A 21,637-nucleotide genomic window follows, 5' to 3' on the forward strand; every position below is an offset into this window, starting at 1 on the left:
TGACAGCTCTTGGGGGGTTCACAATGGGGCCAGGGTGGCATTTGCCCCCCCGCGGCCCCAGTGCCACATGGCAGGGCCAGTACGGCTCAGGCCCGGGGCTGGGGTGGTGTGGGTGCCCCCACCCCACAGCACGAGATGGGCACCCCCTATGCAGGAGCGTTTTCTGGCACAACCCAAGCAAGCCGGGTAGAAGCAGGGGGTGTCTGCACCCCACTGGGGAGCCAGGGCCGGGACCCCCGCCTGGGACAGACCCACCACATGGTCACCTTGGGGTGCAGCAGGACCCGCCTGCCGGGGGGGCAGCGCCTGGGCCCCCTCCTGGGGACACCCCAGGGTGACCTTCAGCACATGGCAGGGCCAGAGCTGAGGAGGGCAATTAGCCATTTCCCGGTTATTGAATGTCTGGGATGATGGGATTAGTGCCAGTGCCTGCGGTATCACAGATTTGTGTTCAGCTGCCGAGCATGGTGACAGCACGGCTGGTGCCCGTTTCATGCCCAGGACCTGCAGGAGGACACTGTGCCATGGCCGGCACTGCCAGCACCCCGCAATGGGAGGGATGCTGTGCCATGGCCAGTGGAATGGAGAGCACATGGCTCACAGGGCAAAGGTGGCGGTAGGCACACGCGGTGGGGCAGGACGGTGGTGGCCAGGGCTTTGCGCCGGGCACGGCGTGCTCAGACCATCTGCCCCTGCGTATCAGCTTGCCCAGCCCTGGCACGGTGATGCCATGGTGGGGGCTGCTGTCATGCTGGCGAGGGCATCTAAGGACAGGCTTGCTGTGGGCTCACGTGGGAGCCAGAGCCAGAGCACCCGTGCCCCTGAGGAGGATGGGGACATGGGGACACAGGACCAAGCAGCCACATCCCTGAGCACAACTGTGTCCTGGGGGGCAGGGCAAGGGGCTCAAGCTTAGATGGGGTGTCCAGATGTTGAGCATGGGCAGATGTTGCTGCAGCTCCGCAGGGAAGGATGACCCATCTGGTCCTGACCCGCGGGTGGATGGGCTGGGGACAAGCTGCTCAGCAATCACTGTGCCACACTCGGGGGCTCCCCGGCTCCTCGTGGGGACAGGCAGGTGGGCAGGAGGGCGGGTGATGGGGTGGGGGAGTCCCAGGAGTGCGGTGCAAGCAGCGCCCAGCCCGGGCGGACATCCCTGCATCGCTGCGGGGCGCGCACAGCTGGGGACGAGGGGCCCCCGCCGCGGGACAGCCGGTTAATGGCTCAACCGCATCCACCGATGCCTCATTTAACCACCTGCTGCAAACAGCAGCTGGCCGGGAGCGTGCGCCTGGGGAGCCGCTGGCGCCGCGCCAGCCCGGGCTGCACCGACAGCCTGGGGACCCCCGTGTCCCCCGCGGGGTGTCACTGTCCACGGGGCAGGGCGGCACAGGCTGCGGGGACACGGGGGACACGGGAGCTGGGGGTCCAGGTGTGGGAATGATGCACCCTGGCTTGGTGACACGGGCCTTTGGATATAATGGGGGGCCTGAGGTGTCCCCAAGCACTCAGACCACCACCCCTATTGCTCTGGGGTGGGGATGAGCTCTGTCACGGTCACTCTGGGCTGCCACAGCCTCCCAAGTGACCCCCTCCCTGGCCCCCGAGGGAGCAGCAGGGCCAGGGGCCGTCCTCCTGCCCTGCTAGCCCAGCCCGCGGCTCTGCCCACGCCGCTCTCCCTCCGCCCCACGTCCCTGCGATGCTGCAGGTGCTGGAGGGGACACGGCCACCGCCGAGGAGACGGACACCTGTGGGGACACGGGCACCAGTGGGGACGTGGACACCGGTGGCTCTCCAGGTGCAGGGGAGGTGGCACCACACGCAAGGTGGGTGGCACGGGGGCCACCGAGGTGAGAGCCCATCTCTCACAGGGCTTGGGGAGTGGGACCCCGGGTAGTGGAGAAAAGGGAGGACCAGACCAGCGCCGTCAGTAGAGCAACCGGGGTCAGGGCTGGGAAAGAGTTAACACGTTCCCGCCGCAGTTGCAGCGATCGATGCCCCAGTTCCTTGGGGGACTAGAAGGGACCAGACTTGCCCCTGCTGATTAGCCGGATCTAATTTGCCGTTAATTGGCATCCCCCTGCGCATCCCTCCCCCTGCTCGCCCCCAACCCGGGGTTCTGCTGGGGATCCTGCTGCCATCCCGGCAGGGCACAGCGCACGAAACCCCTCCGGGCTGCCAGGGCCGGGGAGATGGGACCCCCTGGCCCCGCGGGCGCTGTTGGGGGGGCAGATCCATCGCTGGGGTCCCGGAACGGGAGCACCTCCAGGGGGAGGACGAGTCCCCCTCCGGCCCCGGCGGGGCTCTGCGGTGACAGGGACTGGGCCACTTTGGCGTCCCTGGGGGGCCAGAGTCGAGCTGGGGCCGCAGCGGTGCCCAGGATCCCCCCCTGGGCTCAGGACCCACGCACCGCACCCCTCACCCTCTTCCGGCACTAGGGCCCGGGGGTCGCAGTCCCTCCGGAGATGCTAATGACGGAGAGATTCTGACCAATCAGAACGCAGCACCCAGATTAGGTATCTCCATTCCTGGAGGACGCCTCTCTGATTGGCTAGAGCCTTCCCCCCAGCCAATAGGAGCTCAAGGCTCGGGATGGGTGTGGTGCCTCCCGGGTTTATGAATGGCCAGGCGCAGTTTGGGCCCGATCCGGGCGCGGGACGCGGGTAGGGACACCGACACCGACACCCGGCGGGTGATCCCCAGCCTGGTCCGGGACCCCAGACCCTGGCAGGTGCCCAGGATAGTGGTGTTTTAATCCGGTTTTCTTCAAGGTGGTAAACGGGGCCAGGCGTACACACAAGGAGCATCTCTGGTACTGGGGTCACCTTGCGCTGTGGGGATGGGGACCGTCAATCCGCCGTCCCCTAGCGGGCTGGATCCTGAGTCCCTTTGTCCTGTAGCATCCGTGGGCAGCTCCAAAATGTGCCATCACATGTAGACACAACAGCGGACCTGGGGGAACCAACCCATCCCAAGTCCCCTGTGCCATGTCCTGGCTGAGCCCCTGCCCAGGAGCCCCCAGGGCCCTTATCCTCCTGACGCTCCCTGTCTCCCCCCACAGCCAGTCCGTGGTGGAAGGCGATGGTCCCGGTGCCCAACAGCACGGTGGTGGCATGGACCAGTGAGGTGGCGCGGCAGGAGCTGGAGCGGTCGCCCTGTCTGGTCGGCGTCTTCCCCGTCGTGTATTACAGCATCCTGCTGGGGCTGGGGCTGCCAGGTGAGAGGCTGGGGTGGGGGGGATGGCCAGGATGTGGGGAGCAGCACCCACCTGGGTGCTGACCCCTGGAAAGGGTGCTGAGCTGGGCAGGCTCAGCCCAGCCTGTGGCCTCAGCTGCCGGCAAAGCCTCAGGGCTTTTAGGGACAGGGAGGTGAGTCCTCAGGCGTGGGGGAAAACAACCTGCTCCCCACAGCACCCCCAGCCGCGGTGCCCGGCTGTACAACCCAGCCCCACGTGGCAGGTGCCGCAGCAGCAGGGACAGATGGTATTTGCGTTGCTTGGGCTAACACACTGAAGAGATTAATCAGCTCAGCAAATCCCCACTGCACCGTGATATTTATAGCTTACCCACCCTAGCCAGGGCCTGGGGCCACTCGCCCAGAGAGCCTGGGTAGTCCTGGGATCCAAGCTGCTGCTGGGGGGCACCGTGAGCCCCAGAGCCTCACCACCGCCCATCTCTCTTCTCCTTCCAGTGAACATCCTAACTGCCGTGGCCCTGTCCCGCCTGGCCACAAGGACCAAGAAGTCATCATATTGGTACCTGCTGGCCCTGACTACCTCTGACATCCTCACCCAGATCTTCATCATCTTCATGGGCTTCATCCTGCAGACAGCCATTCTGGCGCGGGCGGTGCCCAGCGCCTTCATCCACGCTGTCAACGTGCTGGAGTTCACGGCCATCCACGCCTCCATCTGGGTCACCGTCCTGCTGACTGTGGACCGCTACATGGCCCTGTGCCACCCGCTGCGGTACCGCACCGTGTCCTACCCGCAGCGCACCCGCAAGATCATCGTGGCTGTCTTTGCCGTGGCTCTGGCCACCGGCGTCCCTTTCTACTGGTGGCTGGACATGTGGCGTGATGCCGACCCCCCCACTGCCCTGGACAGGGTGCTTAAGTGGATGCACGCCATCACCGTCTACTTCTTGCCCTGCAGCATCTTGCTGGCCACCAACTCCATCGTCATCTGCAAGCTGAAGCGGCAGAGGCATTTCGGGGGTGGCCGGCCCCGCCTGAGCAAGACCACGGCCCTCCTCCTGGCCGTCACCATCATCTTCATCGTGCTCTGGGCTCCCCGCACCATCGTCATGATCTGCCACCTCTATGTGGCCTCGGTCAAGAGGGACTGGCGCGTGCACCTGGCCTTGGACATTGCCAACATGTTGGCCATGCTCAACACCACCCTCAACTTCTTCCTCTACTGCTTTGTCAGCCGGACCTTCCGCCGCGCAGTGGGCGAGGTGCTCCGGGCCCACCCCTGGCACAGCCTGCGGCCCAGCAGCACCCACTTTGCAGCCCCAAAACTGCGGGAGCCGCTGGCCGGCACGGCCCTCTGAGCCGCGGCTGCTGCCAGGCGGGGCGGCGCTCGGCCGGGGGTCCCAGTGCTCCCCCAGCCCCGGGCGTCACCCCGGCACCCAGTGAGACCCTGCCCTTGGGATACGCAGCGTTCAGCTCCCCAGGTGGGGCAGAAAGGACATGCCAAGCTCTGGACCCACAGCCATGCGGCTTGTGGGGCTCCCCCAGCCAGATGAGTCCCCGTCCCTGTGCTCTTGGCTGCTCTCTGGCAGCAGCTCCAGCCCCTGCTGAACCAATGTACCAAAGGCCCCGGGGAACTCGGAGGGCATGGCTGCCCCACAGCGAGGGGACGGGTGCGGGTGAGCTCCTTGTGGGCACTGGCACAGACTCGGTGACTGCTGGGTGCCAGCGGGACAGACCTTCCTCCATAAACTGCCGTGCTGAGACCGAAACTCTGCCTGAGTCTGGCTCCTGTTGAGCAGCCAGGATGGGGACACCTGGCACCAGCACCCCCAGGCACAGGGTCCCCAAGCAGCATTTCCCACCGGCTGCATGCATCGAGTGCACCCAGCACCAGAGCAGCCCTCCCAGTTACACCAGTGCCAAGCTGGTGCACTGCTGGGCGAGCAGCCCTGCCAGTCTGCCTGTCCCCAGCTGCCACCAGAGGGCAGGGACGGGACGCCCTGCAGAGCTGACACAGCCCAGGGGGCAGGGAGCTGGCAGCCCTGGCACCCCCAGCCCCCCACACCAGCCCTGCCCACCCCGCTCCCCACCCTAATTCCCCCATAAGGTCTTTAGCGTAATCCCCCCAAAACAGACCAGCCTTTCTGCTCTAATTCCCCAGAGACTGGGCAGGATGGTGCTTGGGGGAGCTGCCTGGGGAAGCAGGGGCTCAGCTGCCCCAAGGGGACTTGGGGTGCCCCACACAGGGCATGGAGACCCTTCTGCCCGCTGGGCTTGCCCACTGCATCAAGCCGTGCCTGGCACCAGGATGGAGTGGGGGTGGGATGGGGTGTTTCCACCCCTGCTTGTGGGGTGAGCACCAACTGGCACCAGTACTGGCACGCAGGCACCTGCCCATGGTGCAGCCAGGGCCCCGCGGCCGGATCGGTGCCCTGCACGGACAGACAGACCCCGGCGGTGCCACCTTACGCCAGGCAGGATCCGGCGCTGCCCGTGCTCCCAGTGACAGGGTTAAATCCTGACCCGGTGGCGCAGATGGTACCTGGGAGGTGCTCGCTCCATTAATTCTGGCATCTGCGGAGAGCAGGAGGGGGAAGAGATTAGATATTAACCCAGCCCGCGCCTCTCGCCCGGGGGGCACCTGTCCCTGGGGGTTTCCAGGGCTGGATCCCACCCCGGGGCCCTTCACTGGGGCTGGAGGGGGCACAGGGCAAGGGGTTCAGCCAGCAAGGGCAGCGTTTGGCAAGAGCTCCGGCCCCGCTTGCGGCAGGCCAGGACGGCTGCCGGCCCCCCCTCGCCAGCCGCCGCTTATTTACTTGGAGAGGGAGGTGGAAATGTGCTGACCACGTCCGCCGGCGGCGAGGGGCTCCGCTCTGGACAGAACCGGCTGGGGTGGAAAACAGCTCCCTGGCCCCGGTTTGAGCGGCAGCAGCAGCGGGGAGGCAGCTGGGAGGGTGAGCGGGGGCCCCCGGCCCCAGGTACGGCCCCCCCGGCTCCAGGTACAGCCCTCGCCTTCCCAAGGTGAACCACCGCGGCTGCCATACAGGGCTCGGTCAGCCGTGCCACCGTACCAGCCGTGCCACCGTACCAGCCACACCAACTGCCCAGCCCTGTGGCTCCATAGGAAAGGTGAGTCTGGAAAAGAACACACCCGGTGCGCTCATGTTTTCAAAACGAGCCAGCAGGGAAATCTGGCCCGGGTCCTGGTACCCCAGCCCCTCACCGTGGCTGCTGTGCCAGAGGGACCGGCTCTGCCCGGTGCCACCACAGGAACCGCGGTCCCCAGCCCACCTGGGTCACCAGGGAACCGGGACCGGGCTCTGTCCTCACCAAAAGGGCTGTGCCAGGCGCCAACCACCACGGCACAATTGTTGCGGAGGTGACCAAGGGCAGCCGGTCCCTTGCAGCCCACGCTGGTCCCTGCAGGGCAGCTGGCACACGGTGTCACACCCAACCTACCCACAGCTGCCTCCCCAGTGGGGTGTTTCTGTAGGACCTACAAAAACACCAGGGCTGTGCCACAGGGGCTGGAGGGGCGGGAGGGTCCCCATGGGAAGCGGGGAGGAACACACCGGCCATGTCGGGGAAACGATGGCTGAAGCCGCGCAGCTGCGGGGCAGCATCAGCGGGACGGACACCCCTGCCAGCGGCCCCTGGGGGAGTGTGGGGGGCGTGGGGGGCTTGTGCTGAGTCAGCAGCCGGGAAACCCGCCGGCCCCGCAGCGGAAGGAAGCAGCCGGCAGGAAGACGGTGCAGCGTGGCCTCTCCGCAGCCCGGGCCCGGGTCGGCGCCGGTGCGGGGGCGGCGGGGCATCCAGCCCGTGCTCCTGGCACTGCGGATCCAGGCTGAGCTTTCCCTGGAGAGCGAGGGCTGTGCCAGGCTGAGAGCCTGAACCCCGACTCCTCGGGGGAACTGAGGCACAAGAGGCCACTGCAGAGCCTCCTGTCCACGCCACCTGTGCGAGGCCACACATGTGCACATGTGCCCCGGCAGGGAGGGACAATCCTGCCCCAAATGCTGTCCTGAAGCCAGACGCTGTTTAGGAAGATGAAGGGCAGGAGGGCAGGCGGCCCCAGTGCCGGAGGGACAGCAACAGTGGGTGCAGCACCCAGCACAGACGCGCCGTCTCTCCCCGTGGGCTCCGGCAGGTGCCAGTCCTCGTGCTGCGGGTGCTGCCGGCTCCGGCTCTGCCTCCCTTTCTCCTCGGATTGTTTTCAACCCGGCCCGGGCTGGGGGAGGAACCGCCGGAGGCACGTTGAACTTTTGTCTGCATCCTTCACCCTCTTGCTTCACCCTCCCAGAATAGCAGCGCCCGCCTGGAAACTTCCCCAGGCTGGCAGCACCCCGGGTCCCCCAGGGCACCCCAAGCCTCCGGGGGCTCTTCCCAGCCCTAAGCCACAGGGATGGGGTGACTGTGGGTGCCCATGCCCAGCCACCCTGCTGGCACAGGGACCACCGAGCCCTGTTTGCTGTCCCTGGACTGGGGCTGCCCTGGGCCCCCAGCACCTTGCAGAAAGGGCTTTTCTGGGGCCCTGCCGCCCTGCCAAGGGCTCCAGCTTTAGCTGTCAGCTGACATTCCTCCGGGAGGCCCCTCCAGGCTGCGCCTCAGGGCTTCCTGGTGCAGCCGGTGTGTCCTGACACGGCGGCGCCACCCGTGGGACCCCACTTCCACCCCGGAGCCCACCCACCCGCCGGGTGCGACGGACACCGAGAGGAGGTCGGTGCCAGGCCCTGTGCGGGTGATGCTGCCTTGGCAGAGCCCCCTGCCCCGTCCCTTGTCCCCCGAGGGTCTTTCCCAGTCATCCGAGCTCAGCAGGGCTGGGCTGACCCAGCTGCTCCGGGCTGAGACCCCACAGACTCATTCCACCCATGGCCAGGTGGGTTCCGGTGCCGGTCCCCGCGGGTCCGCCCCTCCCAGCCCGGGCTCTGCCCCCGCTCCCGCCCACCCCGCAGTCCCCTCTGTGCTCTGGGGCCGGTTCCGCCGCCCGGTGCGGGACCTCAGCCCGTCTGGTCCCCCCGCCCGCGACTGGGCAGGTCCCGGCCGGCCCCGAGCGCTCCCCGGGCAGAGCCGCACCTCGGGGAGGGGCCGGGCCGGGCAGGCGCGCACGGTGCGGCGGGACCGGGGCTGGCCCGGCACGGCTCGGCACGGAACGGAACGGCGGAGCGGGGCCGCCGGGCGCTGGAGCCGGTGAGCGGGGCCGGGGAGGGGTCGAGCCCCGCGGGGCTTGGGGGCATCGCGTTGGGAACGGGTCGGGACCGGGAGCCCGGACCGGGAGTCAGACCCGGGAGCCGGACCCGAACGCCCCTGCAGGTCGCCTGGCTGGAGAGTTGGGGGCAGCTCTGGCGAAGTTTGGGGCTCGGGAGCGCCGGGAAACCGGGCCGGGACTGGCCGGGAGGTGCGTGGGAACCGGGCCAGGGGTGCGGAGACCGGGCCGGAGCCGCCGGGGAGGGGCAGGGGGACCGGCCGGGCCGGGTGCGGGGAAGCCGGTAGGAGCCGCGGGAACCCGGTCCTGCCGCGGTGCCGGGGGTCCCGGTCCCCATCCCGGCCCCGAGGGAGCGAGGGGTCCTGGTCCTGGGCGCTGCTCCTGCCCCAGCCCAGGGTCACCTTGCTGGGGGTTCCCTGTGGGTTTCCACCCCCAGCAGTGGGGCTGCAGCTTCCTCGCTGCCTCCTCTTCCCTGTACCCACCCTGTGCTCCCCGGGCCGCTGGACTGGGGACAGGGACCCCCATGCCGTGCCATGCCGTGCCATGCTGCGGCTGCCTGCGTGCCAGCGTCTGGCAGTGCTGGGCACGGGACCTGCGCTGGGTCAGTGCCCAGAACCAGAGGAGGGAAGTGGGACAGGAGAAGTGAAAAGTGGAACGTGCTGGCACGCAGGGATGAGCAGAGGGGACAGTCCTGTCCCTGGGCATTACATCTGCTGTCCGGCCCAGGCCTGTGTTCGGTGTTCCCGGGGAAGCGAGTGGGCACAGTGCCGCCTGGAGGAAGGTACCATCAGAGAAATCTTGTGACGGGATGTGGGGCTCAGTCTGAGCACCCCCAGCTGCCTCTGGCCTCCAGGCACAGAGCTGAGGGGGAACGTGTGTCTGCCCTGTCCGCTCTGGGGCTGCAGTGGGTTCACCATGGGGCTCACCATGACCTGTTCACTCACCATGGCCCGGCAGGAGGGATGCCCATGGGGATGTGTGGGCAGGGATGCTCAGAGCCCTGGATAAGCACAAACAGTGCCGGGGGCTGAGCTGCAGCCCCCATCGTCTCCATAACCCCCTTCTGTCTTGCAGGGTCCCTGGACGCCCCGCTCAGCGCCCGCACCGCGGTGCAGGATGGGTGTCGCGGTGGCTGGCGTGCTGCTGGCCCTGCTCCCCGCAGCCGGCGGTCAGAGCAGCCCCCCCGCCGGCTGCGGCACCGACCTCTCCTCCCTCTACTACAACCTCTGCGACCTCTCGGCAGCCTGGGGCATTGTGCTGGAGGCCGTGGCCAGCCTTGGCGTGGTCACCAGCTTCGTGCTCACCATTGTCCTGGTGGCCAGTCTGCCCTTCGTGCAGGACCCCCAGAAAAAGAGCCTGGTGGCCACGCAGGTCTTCTTTCTGCTGGGCACCTTTGGGCTCTTCTGCCTGACATTTGACTTCATTGTGGGGCCGGATTTCTCCACCTGCACCTCCCGCCGCTTCCTCTTTGGCGTCCTCTTTGGCATCTGCTTCTCCTGCCTGCTGGCGCACGCCGTGGCCCTCAACTTCTTGGCACGGAGGAACCGGGGCCCGCGGGGCTGGGTGACACTGGCGGTGGCTCTGCTCCTGGCCTTGGTGGAGGTCATCATCAACGCCGAGTGGCTCATCATCACGGTGGCGCGGCGGGAGGGCGGCTCGCCGGACCCTTGCCAGTTGGCGGATGCTGACTTTGTCATGGCGCTCATCTACGTCATGTTCCTGCTGGTGGCCGCCTTCAGCACGGCCTGGCCGGCCCTCTGCGGCCACTACCGCCGCTGGCACAAGCACAGCGCCTTCATCCTGGCCACCACCGGCCTCTCCATGGCCATCTGGGTGGCGTGGATGGCCATGTACCTCTACGGGAACCAGCGTGTGGGTGAGAAGCCCGGCTGGGACGACCCCACGCTGGCCATTGCACTGGTCTCCAACGCCTGCACCTTCCTCCTCCTCTACATCATCCCTGAGGTGACGCACATGACGCGGGGGGACCCCGAGCAGGCCTTCGAGGACGACATCTACCCCACGCGCGGGGTGGGCTACGAGACCATCCTCAAGGAGCAGAAGTCACAGAGCATGTTTGTGGAGAACAAAGCCTTCTCTATGGACGAGCCCTCCTTCGGTAGGCGCCGGGGCTCACCGGGATCACGGCAGGGCTGGTGGCAGTCACCGGTCCCCCGCTGGCAGCGGCGGGTGGCAGCGAGTCGTCTGTCCACGACCCGCCCGGCATTGATGCCTGCCCTTGTTGTGGCTGCCAAGAACCCGCCGGGCTGGGTCTACCAGTTTGGGCTGAGCTGGGCGGACGGGGTGCTCCCTCCCCGGCGTGGGGTGCCCACAGCTCCCGGCCCTCTGCCCCAGGCAGCCGCTCTGCCCGTGAGACCCTACAATAACAAACCCCGGGCTGGGCAGGGACTGTGCGCATAGCACGGTGATGCAAACCCTGGGGACGTCCCTCCCATCCCCCGGGAAAGGCACAGAGTGGCCAGCTGCTGAGTCAGCTCATTAAACCTGCTAACGAGGCTCCCTGGTGGGGTGGGGGTGGCTCCATGAGCCCCCAAACCCTTCACCGTCCCCGTCTCTTTGCAGCCAAGAAGCCGGTGTCCCCATACAGTGGCTACAACGGGCAGCTCCTGACCAGCGTCTACCAGCCCACCGAGATGGCTCTGATGCACAAGGGACCGGTGAGTGCCACACTGGGTGACACCAGCACCACCGGCTACTCCAGGAATGGCCACGTCCTGCCCCATGGAGGGGCTTGTAATCGAGATGGGGCCAGGGTGTGGGGCGCTCCCCTGGCCCCCATGTCCCAAGGGCTGCTGTAATCTTGGGGGGGTCACCTCTCGCCTTCCTCCCTGGGGACCCCGCGGGGCTGGGGGTGCTCCTGGTGCCTCTGCAGTCCCCCCTCTTCTGCCCTGCAGACTGAAAGTCCCTATGACGTGATCCTGCCCCGCGCCTCCACCGCCAGCCCTGGCAGCGCCAGCTCCACACTGCGAGCTGAGGACGCCTTCGCGGCACAGGCCCGGCACACCGGCACCCAGCGGGACACCAGGAGCTGCCAGGTGGGTTAATGTGCAACGTGGTGGGCGGAGGAGCCGGCACCGAGGTCCAGCCCATGGCCGAGGGCAAAGTCTGTCCCCATGGGAGGGCAGGGGCAGGGGTGGCTCTGCCAGCACCCCGGGGCAAGTCAGGCTGTGCCTCCTCGCTGGTGCCAGAGCCGGGTCTGCCGGCCCGTGCTGCGGTCCTGCTGCCACCACCGTGCCACCCCAGCACCATCCTGCTCTGCCCGCAGGTGCAGTCCCCATATGGCCGGAACCGATGGTGAAGCCCCCGCAGCACAGGTCCCACAGTGCCGGCACAGCCGCGGCCTCACCATCCTGCTCTGGAGGTCTCACCAAGCCTTGTCCCACCCCACCACCTACGTGCCATCCCCTCCGGTGGCCGGAGCCGGTTTCTGCACAGGGGACACCTGGTTGCAGTCCCAGAGCCATCACTCCTGCCTGCCCGTCCACGGTGCCCGCAAGACGCCAGCTCTGTCCGGACCCCCTGTCCCTGCCGCTGTCCCTGCCACAAGGACCAGCTCCCGTGGGGCCATCCCGAGTCACCCCCTCGCTGCCTTCATGACATACGGACACCCTGTCCCCCCCAGACCAGGGACCATTTGCTACTGGGGAGCGGTGAGACTCCTGCCAGCCCCGAGCCCCCGGCTGCACACGGACCCCGCCAGCCCTGGGCTGAGCCAGCACCGTCCTGCCGCAGGACACAAGGTGACACAGCTCTCCCCAGCCCTGGCTCCTGCTGTGTCTCAGTTTCCCCATTGCTGGGGAAGGGGGGGCTGTTGGGGGTCCAGGTGATCAGTGCCTTGCTGGGCTGGGGACCCAGCCCCTGCAGCTCCTGTCTCCCTCTTGGTGCCTTTTCCCCCTCAGGGCTTAGGGGGAGCTGGGCCCCTCGCCCTCCCCCTGGCTTTCTCTGTTGTTTTTTCCTCTTCCCCCATTTTTCAGGTTGGACCCAATAAAGGTGACTTTTCCTACGCGGTGCTGTAGCAGCTGGGCCGTGATGGGGAAGGGGTGCCCGGCTGTGCCGCCAGCTGCTCCCCCATCCCCAGCCCCACTGCAGCCAAGGGCTCCTGCTGCTTCTCCCCTTCTGCTCAACCCCACGTCCCCTTCCTGGGGCGCAGCACGGAGAGAAAGGGGGCTCAGGGCAGCCCCGGTGCCGGCTCCCCGTCCCCCAGCACAGCCGGGGCTGCCGGGAGCTGGCAGCCCGGGCAGCGCGGCAGATGGGCTGCCCGGTGGGGAGCGGCGCGGAGGACGAGCCAAGGTCGGGAGCGGTTTCTCCTGCTCAGATTGCCTTTCTCGTCCGCAGCGATTTCTCCTGCCGGGCAGGAAGCCTGCGGTGTGGCTTTATTCATTATTCAGTGGTTGAAATGGCTCTGTGGGGGCAGGAGGGTGACCGGGTCTCCTTGAGCCGGCAGCCGTGGGGCTGCGGGCACGAGCACCGCGCACGGCCATGGTGGCTGCTCAAGGCACGAGCAGGAGTTTGGCACATGCGGTGCCCCAGCCATGCCCTTGCCAGCCGGCACGTGCCGCACTCCCAGCTGCGGGGACACGGCAGGGCAGGCGCAGCCACAAGCACCAGGGATGGAGCCGGTTGTTTGCAGCAGGATCAGCCGTGTCCCCCAGGGCTGTGCTGCGTCACCCGTGTTTATCTGGCACCAGCCGGCAGCGGGGACGTCTCCAGGCAGCACCAGGCACTCCAGGTCCCCCGGCACCACATGGCACCGTGAGAGGAACAGAGCCTCTGTCCCCACTCCGCTCTGGCAGGGGACACGGAGCCACCGGTGGCCCCGCTCCCCGTGCGCGGCCCCAGCCCCTCCGGAAGGCCGCGATCCCACCGGCTGCCGTCACCGCAGCCGCAGTGCTGGGGCCGGCCCCGCTCCAACAGGTAACGCTTTGTGCCGGCGCCGCGGCACGGGGCTGCCAAACAGCATGGCCTTTGTCCTGCGCAGGTGAACCGCCGCGGCGGCCCGCGGGCTGGGCTGTGCGGGGAGCAGCCCCCACGCCCCCCAGGGGTGGGAGCTGGGGGCCGTCCGTACTGGGGGGCTGCCTGGATTGTGGAGGGGATGGCAACAGCACAGGGAGGCTGTGGGTGCAGAATGGGGCCATGGCAGTGTTCCTGGCAGCAGGGACGGCACCGTAGTCACCACGACCATGGGCGTTGCCAGGCTGGGGGTGACGCTGAGGACAAGGGTGAGCATGGCTGAAGACCAAGGGCCTGCACAGTGTCCCCGAGCGGTGATGACACAGGAAAGTGACACCATGCAGGAGCGTCCTGCGCGATGCTCCACACCCCAGGGCTCAGCTCACCCGTGGCCAGGCACTGGGGTCTCCCCGTGGCAATGGGGGTCTTGCCCCCAGCTGGAGCCCTGCCAGGGACAGTGACACTGGGACTGCCACCTGCCAGCACTCGGGCAGGCCGGGGAGGCACAGACGCGCTCACACCATTGGCACTCAACGGCACTTTTACTATTATACAAACAGGTCCGTGGCACCGCGGGGGTCCCAGCACCAGCGCCGAGCCCAGGGGTGCCCCAAGCCGAGGTGTGGGGCTGCGGGGAGCCCCAGGCAACGGCAACACAAGAGCGGGGTCAGGACAACCACCCTCCTCGAGTCCCAGGGTCCCGTGCTGCCTGCACGCTGCCCGCACACCCTCCTCAGGCCGGGGAGGCCCAGCTCCCCCCAGTTGGGCTCAGCGGGGGACCCCTCGTCCGGCCCGGCCGCGGCCCCGCGCCGCCTCCCGCTGCTGCTGTTTGCGCCGCTGGATGTCCCGGTAGGCCTGGATGACACGCGCTCGCTCCTCTGCCACGATACGCCGGCGAGCCATTGACACCGGCGCTGCTGGGGACACCGGGGACACCTGGCTCTGGCCCAGGCGAGACGTCAGGAGCAGCCGCTTCCGTCCAGCCTGCGAGCAGAGATGGGACAGGTGAGGGAGCCTGGAAACAGCCAGGACACGGCTCCGAGGAACTGTCACCGGGAGGCTGTGGCCACTGTTGCCCTTCCAGGCCCAATTTCCAGCCCAGGGGAGCCAAGACAACCCAGGTCCAGCCCAGGTATGTGGGTGTCACCTCCTCAGCTCACCTGTTCTGCTGGGCCCTGGCCCCTGGGCCGCGAGGTGATGGTTGGCGGCTGCGTCACCACTTCACCGAACACCACCGTGTCTGACAGAGAAGCAGGTGCCGGTGTCAGGCAGGAGCTCCCCCGGTTGTCCCCACCTCCCCACACACCGCTGGGGCAGGGGGTCACCACAGCCCCCCCGCTGCGCCAGCCCCACCTTGGAACCGGCTCTTCTCCAGCATGGCCTCTTTCTTCTCCTCCTTCTTCTTCCGAGCTTTTTCCAGCTTCTTATTCTGAAACCTGAAGAGCTGCGTTATGGCCAGCGCTCGTGACCAGACACAGAGCGAGTTCCTACCCTGCGGGATCCCCCCAAAACCTGGGGCCCCGCAGCTCTGCCCCAGTTCCAGCCCTGCAGGAGGGTGAAGCAGGGCTGTGGCTCCGCTCCCAAAGATTCATCCCCATTGAGATGAGGCCCACAGCCCTCCACCCGCACCCCCATCGCCGCCAGACGTCGAATCTGCACCGCAGCACCGGCGAAACACCCGCCACGCACCCAGCACGGGGCTGGGGCCCAGGCCTGGGCTGACCCAGGGCTTTGCTCTCACTCTTTCTTTCTCTTGGACTTCTCTGATGCTGTCGCATCCTTCTCAGGCTCCCGCTGCAGCTGGTTCTTGGTGAGGAAGAGGATGCGCTGCACCTCGTGCTCCATGCGGCAGACGTAGGAGCGCTCGGACTCTCCCTTCCCCCTCTTGAACTTGGGCACTGGGATGTCCCCGGGCGCCTCGGGGCCCTTTGGCTTGGGCTGCTGCTTCTTCTCTAGGAGAGACGGGTGACATTACTGCAGCAGTGCCAATGGAGGGGATGGGACATCACCAGGGGCGTGGGCTCCTCGGCCGGGCTCAGCACCTGCCGCCCGCCTCTTCCCGGGCCCCGGGCGCTTCATGGCCTCGCGGCTCCTCATGAGCTCCCGCAGGCGGAAGGGGATCTCCTGCTCCTCGGGGTGCTTGGGCTTCATGTTGTCCAACTTATTCTGCAGCTGCTTCTCCTTCCTGGGAGAGAACGAACGAGGCGTGAGGCCTGGCCTGGAGCACCGGGCATGGCGGGACATGGTAACGGAGGGACACAGTGACCGAGCCCCGGGGATGAGGGGACATGGGGACCCGGCGGTGGCCGGACACGGGAGCACCAGGACCTGGTGAGGCACCAGCAGACCCGGGCGCGGTGGGACCCCGGCACCCAACCGGACCCCGTGGGCCCAAGCCCCGAACCGGGAGCCGGCCAGGCCCGATCGCGACAGGCTGCCCCGGGCACTGACCTGCCGCGGTGCGGGGCGGCCGGTCCCGGTCTACCCCCCTGTTCCCAGCCCCGGCTCGGTTTTTGTGCCGGTCTTTGTGCCGGTCTTTGTCCCTGCCCCTGTCTCTGTCCCCGGCCCGGTCCCGGTCCCTGTCCCGATCCTGCTCTTTGTCCCGGTTTCTGTCCCGGTCCCCGGCCCATGTCGCCCCTGCTCCCCACGCGGCCGCTTCGCCGACACTTCCGGCTGCCAACTGCCCCGGCCCCTCCCCCACTTCCTATTGGCTCCGACCAGCCACCGCCCCCCTATTAACCGAGCTTCTATTGGCCGGAGGAGCTGCCGCTCGGGTGGGGCCGAGGCTGGGGCGTTGCGGCCGGATGTTGCTGCGGGGTGCGCGCGGCCTGGCGGGGGCGCGCCCGGCGGTGAGGGGGGGACCCGGGGGGCGGGGCACGGGGACCAAGGGGTGCTGGGGGTGTGAAGGGGGTTGGGGTGGCGGTTGGGGGGTAACGGGGCGATGGGCTGGGGGGGGCGGTGGGAGCTCCTCTGGCTTTGGGGGGTCGCAGCGCGCAGGGCTGCCCCCCACTCCCCCCGCGCTCCCCCCCGGGCCGGTGTCACCGCGGGCTCTTGGTCCCCAGGAGCCCCGGGACGGCGCCAGCAGCCGCAGGGGGGGACTCGGGGCAGGGCCCCCCCCCACCAGCAACGTCTGCGGCCGGCGGGAGGTTTCGGACACCCCCGCCGGGGCTGGCGGCACCGCGGGGAGCGGCGGCGGGACGGGGACCCCCCAGGGAGAGGGGGGGCTCCCCCCGCTGCCCCCCCCGCCCACGAACTGCTGCGGGACCGGCTGCCCCAACTGCGTCTGGGTGGCGTACGTGGAGCAGCTGCTGGAGCGGTACCGGGACGGCGGCGAGCGCGCCTTGGCCGCCATCGAGGAGCATGTGGAGGACGAGAACGTTAAAATGATCCTCAGGATGGAGATCAGGCAGCGCATGGCGAAGGACTGAGCTCCCCCGACCCCCAAAAACCGGCGGGTGTCACCCCGGGGAGCCTGCGCGCCAGGCTGGACGCGGGATCTGGACTCGGCTTATTTAAACTGTTGATTTGGGTGTTGAACTCGGGGCAGCCTCACGGACGGGATCCCACGTGTGTTTTAATACAGGTGGTGCCTGAGTTATGTGTCACCTCTTGTCTGTGGGGACACCTGCCCTTGGGGACAGGCAGCAGCTCACGTCCTGAGCCCCGGATTTCCCAGCAGCCAGACACTGTTGCCCCCCCCCGCCCCCCAAGGTGGAAAATCCCCACCAAGGGCAGGCTGGCGCGTCTCCCCCCTCCCAGCCCCACCGCACTGCTGCTCCTTCGTTCCCCAGCCTGGATTTTAAGTGTCTTTAGCAGCTTTGGTGTGACCTGGTGACTGGGAAGGGCTGGGGTACCACGCTGGACCCCGCCTCCCCACCAGCACCTTAAGCCTCTTAGGGGCTTCTCCACGTCAAGGGTTTGCGGGGGGGCACCAGGGCTGCCGGCCCCTTCCCGGACCGGGGTGCGTGCGGCCCCGGGCACATGGGACCTGGCAGCCCCCCAGCGAGGACGCCGGGCCTGTCCCCATCGCCGAGGTCACAGCCAGCCTGGCTGTTATTCACAGAGCCTTTTCTCCCTCACTTGCCTTTGCCTCCATCTTAAAATCCCATAAATTTGGCGCAGTGTATCCCCCTCCATCCTGCCCAGCTGGGTGGGGGGACCCACGGCCCCCCCATCCTCCCAGGACAAGCCACAAAGCCCCTGAGCAGCACTCGCTAATGAACCCCGGCTGGAAGCAGCAATTAGCACCAGGCCCTGCTCTTTGCCGGAGAAGCAGCCGGTTCTGCCGGCTTCAGAGAAAACGCTCCCGGATCCCTGTAATCCTATTTGTTGGGTCCGACTAATTGCAATTAGTGAGAGGGGCTGAAGTTCAATTAAAGTGTGCTGAGATTATTCCTTTTTCTAATTGCTTTAGTGCTGGGATTAGGGGAAGCTTTGGAGTGACACCGTCCCACAGACAGTGAGGTGCCGCGCAGCAGCTGCCCAGCCCCAATTCTGCCGTGTTTTGCCCTGAAATGGCCAGGCAGGGCTCAGGCTGTCCCCTGGGTGCTGGCCCCTGTGGTGGCACTGGCAGGGACAAGGCTCCGTGGGCAGCTCTTGTGCCAGGACCTGCACCCGTGCCGGTGGGATCTGGCAGTGCCTGCCAGCAGCAACACCCACCGCCCTCGTTTTTGGGGCCAGACCCCGCTCGGCACCAAGCACAGGGCACAGGCTGAGAACCCGGCGTGTCCTGCTGGTCCCACCCCTGCTCCTGGCACCAAGGGACATCAGGGTGATCTCTTGGGGGTCCCCTGTTAGAGACCCCATGGTGGTTTGGGGAGGGAAGGCAGGGTCCCCCCACATGTCCTGATCTCATCCCCATCAGTCCCAGCGGCACTAATCCAGATACCCCCACCCCACTGGGGCAGGAGAGCAGATTACCCCGTTGAAAAGAAGGGACACAAATAATCCTATTACCCCAGAGCAGGATAAAGCTGCCTCCCCTGAGCCCCCCCAGAGCGGCCACAGGACACACAGGAGCGGGACGGAGGGTCCACAGACCAGCACTGGCCCCGGCGACCACGGCGGCTGCGTAAGTTCTGCTCCGTGCGCGGGATGGGATGCGGTACCGGTGGCACCAGCGCTCAGGGGCCAGGGGATTGCTTTGCTCCTGCTGTCACCTCCTGCTCCTGCGAGCAGCATCTCCAGCATCTCCCCAGGCCAGGTCCCTCCATCCCTGGGTCCGTGCTTGGCCTCTGGGCTCTGCAGTGGGGCTGAACCCCCTCATGTCAGCGCCGGAGCCGCCTCTTGTGCCACAAAACTCCGGCCCTGGTGCACAGGGCAGGCACAACCACAGCGGGATGGAGCCCACGTGCTGCCCTGCGATGTTCTGCCCTCTGCTCCCCCTGCCACCCCAGCCACCCGCACCCCAGCACGGGTCCCCAGGGGTCCGCAGCCGGGGTGCCCCATCCCCAAAACCCACCCGGCTGCAAACTGGCCCCAAGGGACACCCCGCTCCCACACCACCAATGCCAAAACACTGTGGCACACATGGCACAGACCTTGTGCATGGGGGACTCACAGCAGTGTCCCCAGTGACACATCTGCACCGGGGTGGGCAACAAGGGCGGGCAGGACAGCCCCAGGGGAGGCAGCGGCTGTGCTGCCCCCAGGGATGCCCTTCTCTGCCTTTGGGAGGGGATTAGCGGGTGCTGAGCTGGGCTACGTCAAGGTTGTGAGCAGGGGGGTCAGGAAAGCTGATCAGTGATGACCGAGGGGCCCCGGGAAAGGACAGGGTGGGAGTGGGGGCATAAGGTGCCCCTGGCGGGGAGGAGAAGCCAGCAACCCCCATATCTCCCCTCCATCAGGTGTGAGGAGCCCTCCTGTGCCAGCGCCGGACACACAGGGACAACCGCGACCCGGGGCCGGCTGCCAGCCCTGGCACAGCCATGAGCCTGGAGCCCCCCAAGCCGGAGATCAAATCTGCCACCAGGGTGACGGGGGGACCCGCCACTCCCCGGAAGGGACCACCCAAATTCAAGCAGAGGCAGACGAGGCAGTTCAAAAGCAAGCCTCCCAAAAAGGGGGTGCAGGGGTGAGTGGGGCAGAGCCCCAGGACCCATGACAGGAGCTGGTCGGGGGGATGCAGCCCTGCGTGCCAGGAGGGGTGACGGGGGGTCAGGGCAGACGCTCTCTCTCCTTGCAGGTTCGGCGATGACATCCCAGGCATGGAGGGGCTGGGAACAGGTATGGGGTCCTGTCCCCTCCTTTGCCGTGGGTGGGGAGCGGGACGCACTGCAGGCACAGCCGCCCGCGGCCGGGCTGGGGGTCGCACTGACACAGCCTCTCTCCTCCCCCAGACATCACCGTCATCTGCCCCTGGGAAGCCTTCAGCCACCTGGAGCTGCACGAGCTGGCTCAGTACGGCATCATCTAGGCAGGACACGGGCACCGCTGGTCACCATCACCGTCCCCACCCCGTAGTGCTGTGTAGGTAGAAGCCGCCCCGTCACCGTGGGGCTCAGCCTGGAGAAATGCCCATTAAAATCCAGAATGAGCACAGGAGCCTGGTGTCTGCTCTGGGGTTGGCAGGGACGCCGGCGGGAACCGTTACACCGAGGCGCGGGGCAGGATGGACAGGACACGGTTCAGCCTAGTGACAGGGTTTATTTTAGGCTGGATCAGCCCCTCACACATCCCCGGCCCGAGTGGCAGCCAGACCCCCCTCAGTCCTGTGCCCCAACGGGGACAATGTCCCTGAGCATCTTCAGTGCCATGAGCACACCAGCGGCCTCCACCAGCACCAGCACGGCCGCGCCAGCCACGATGCCGCCCGCCTGGCCGCGCAGCCAGGCACCAAGCTGGGCCACGCAGCCCCCCAGGTACACCACGGTGCCGGCAGCCGCGTCCCCCAGGCGCAGGGTCCCCACGGCGCACTGGGCGTTGGGGACAGTGCCGTTCTGCCAGGGGTCGCGGCAGCAGGACGCGGGGACGCTGCACGCCTGCACGCCCGGGGCGCTGCAGTTGAAATACCTGCGGGGACAGACAAGGAGACATGTTGGTGCACACTCCTTGACGGCACAGGGACAACCCCCGTCCCTGCTACACACCCCGCACCCCAGCTCACGGGTTGGTCTCCCAGTCGCGGTAGGAGCCGAGGCCGCAACACTGCAGGCTCCGCTGCACCTCGTCCACCAGGAACCGCAGGTCGGGCTCGTCCTGGTAGCGCAGGAGGCAGAGGAGCAGCGCGTCCCGCAGCGCGTCCCGCAGCCGCCGCCGCGCCAGCAGCACCAGCAGCCCCCCCAGCACCTCCAGCCCCACAAAAGCGAGCACGGCCCCCACGAAGAAGCGCAGCAGGCAGGGGCTGGAGCGGAGGGCGCCCAGGCAGCCAGCCAGGGAGACGGTGCTGGCCCCCAGCCCCCCCAGCACGAAGAGCAGCATGGGGTCGGAGCCCAGGGGGGCCAGGCTCTCCCCCCCCAGTGAGCCCTTGGCCAGCAGCCCCCACACCCCCACAGCCAGGGCCAGCAGACCCAGCAGGAGGAAGAGGAGGTTCCAGAGGAAGGCCAGGTACCGCACGCACTGGCTGAAGGTGCTCAGCTTGGGGGGGTCAGGGTACCACACCCCGAGGTTCTGCTCGGCCACGGGAGGGTCTGTGTCCCCAGCCAGCGAGCTGTCATCGTCATCGGAGGAGGAGTAGGGCAGCTCCACCAGCCTGGACGCCTGCACGGACAGATGAGCCTCTTGCAGCCGACAGGGCAGCCCCAGCAATGCCCCCTTAGCCCGTGTACCCCCAGTCCCACAGATACACGACCATGGAGCCACCACACACCCACTCTGCAGAACCCCCTGCCCAGGGTGCCCCACATCCACTCCCCACGCTGTAACCCTGCCTGTCGTGGAGATGCCGGGGTCTGAGTAGATTGGGGACATGTGGCTGCTCTCCCAGAGACCCTGACAGGGATCCCCAGATTCATCCCAACGGAGACCCTCAGGGATGCGGGTTCTATGGGCTCCAGCATGGAGCCAGCACCCTGACACCCAGCAGCTGGGGCACACGGGGTATGCAGGACAGGAGTGTGGGCTGAGGGTACCCAGGGGGGAACCGGGGGTCCCACAGAGTGTTACCTGTGGCAGCAGCCGGGTGCTCTCCCCGCCGCCAGCCGCCCCGCAGGGCCGGGACAGCCAGGCTCTGCTCAGCGCCATCCTGCCCACAGCCCAGGCAGTCACACTCCCATCATGTGAGGGGCTGTGGCTGGAGCTTAAATAGGGCTGCGGGGCCGGCAGCTGCAG

The 21,637-nt window shown here is 67.5% G+C and overlaps 6 protein-coding genes across 10 annotated transcripts; 4 read left to right on the plus strand and 2 right to left on the minus strand.

The window, feature by feature from the left end:
- Nucleotides 1–1,585: 1,585 nt before the first annotated feature.
- Nucleotides 1,586–4,702, plus strand: GPR142 (G protein-coupled receptor 142). Its single transcript, XM_021300352.2, has 3 exons — nucleotides 1,586–1,826; nucleotides 3,062–3,217; nucleotides 3,691–4,702. The coding sequence occupies exons 1-3, from the start codon at nucleotides 1,700–1,702 to the stop codon at nucleotides 4,551–4,553; spliced, it is 1,146 nt and encodes a 381-aa protein (XP_021156027.2). The 5' UTR covers nucleotides 1,586–1,699; the 3' UTR covers nucleotides 4,554–4,702.
- A 1,167-nt stretch (nucleotides 4,703–5,869) lies between these two features.
- On the plus strand, nucleotides 5,870–12,422 carry GPRC5C (G protein-coupled receptor class C group 5 member C). 5 transcript variants are annotated; one of them, XM_005511881.3, is made up of 5 exons: nucleotides 5,870–6,324; nucleotides 9,473–10,517; nucleotides 10,982–11,076; nucleotides 11,314–11,454; nucleotides 11,685–12,422. In XM_005511881.3, the coding sequence occupies exons 2-5, from the start codon at nucleotides 9,515–9,517 to the stop codon at nucleotides 11,715–11,717; spliced, it is 1,272 nt and encodes a 423-aa protein (XP_005511938.2). In that variant the 5' UTR covers nucleotides 5,870–6,324; nucleotides 9,473–9,514; the 3' UTR covers nucleotides 11,718–12,422. The 5 variants fall into 5 exon arrangements, with proteins under 5 accessions (XP_005511938.2, XP_021156060.2, XP_021156059.2 ...); XM_021300385.2 differs by lacking the exon at nucleotides 5,870–6,324 and adding an exon at nucleotides 7,772–7,911; XM_021300384.2 differs by lacking the exon at nucleotides 5,870–6,324 and adding an exon at nucleotides 7,918–8,071.
- Nucleotides 12,423–13,892: 1,470 nt separating this feature from the next.
- Nucleotides 13,893–16,064, minus strand: CCDC137 (coiled-coil domain containing 137). Its single transcript, XM_065035079.1, has 6 exons — nucleotides 15,821–16,064; nucleotides 15,412–15,554; nucleotides 15,111–15,321; nucleotides 14,723–14,805; nucleotides 14,530–14,609; nucleotides 13,893–14,353 (listed from the first exon to the last, which is right to left on the minus strand). Exons 1-6 carry the CDS (start codon nucleotides 15,997–15,999, stop codon nucleotides 14,138–14,140), a joined length of 912 nt encoding a protein of 303 aa, XP_064891151.1. The 5' UTR covers nucleotides 16,000–16,064; the 3' UTR covers nucleotides 13,893–14,137.
- A 109-nt stretch (nucleotides 16,065–16,173) lies between these two features.
- On the plus strand, nucleotides 16,174–16,797 carry OXLD1 (oxidoreductase like domain containing 1). Its single transcript, XM_065035185.1, has 2 exons — nucleotides 16,174–16,218; nucleotides 16,432–16,797. The coding sequence occupies exons 1-2, from the start codon at nucleotides 16,174–16,176 to the stop codon at nucleotides 16,795–16,797; spliced, it is 411 nt and encodes a 136-aa protein (XP_064891257.1).
- PDE6G (phosphodiesterase 6G) lies at nucleotides 16,796–19,912 on the plus strand. Its single transcript, XM_005511879.3, has 4 exons — nucleotides 16,796–18,440; nucleotides 19,216–19,442; nucleotides 19,554–19,594; nucleotides 19,708–19,912. Exons 2-4 carry the CDS (start codon nucleotides 19,297–19,299, stop codon nucleotides 19,782–19,784), a joined length of 264 nt encoding a protein of 87 aa, XP_005511936.1. The 5' UTR covers nucleotides 16,796–18,440; nucleotides 19,216–19,296; the 3' UTR covers nucleotides 19,785–19,912.
- Nucleotides 19,913–19,994: 82 nt separating this feature from the next.
- Nucleotides 19,995–21,621, minus strand: TSPAN10 (tetraspanin 10). Its single transcript, XM_005515935.3, has 3 exons — nucleotides 21,473–21,621; nucleotides 20,475–21,067; nucleotides 19,995–20,380 (listed from the first exon to the last, which is right to left on the minus strand). The coding sequence occupies exons 1-3, from the start codon at nucleotides 21,548–21,550 to the stop codon at nucleotides 20,074–20,076; spliced, it is 978 nt and encodes a 325-aa protein (XP_005515992.2). The 5' UTR covers nucleotides 21,551–21,621; the 3' UTR covers nucleotides 19,995–20,073.
- Between the last annotated feature and the right edge of the window lie 16 nt (nucleotides 21,622–21,637).

This window comes from Columba livia, chromosome 18, assembly GCF_036013475.1.
Source record: "Columba livia isolate bColLiv1 breed racing homer chromosome 18, bColLiv1.pat.W.v2, whole genome shotgun sequence".
In the NCBI taxonomy this organism is placed as follows: Eukaryota; Metazoa; Chordata; class Aves; order Columbiformes; family Columbidae; genus Columba; species Columba livia.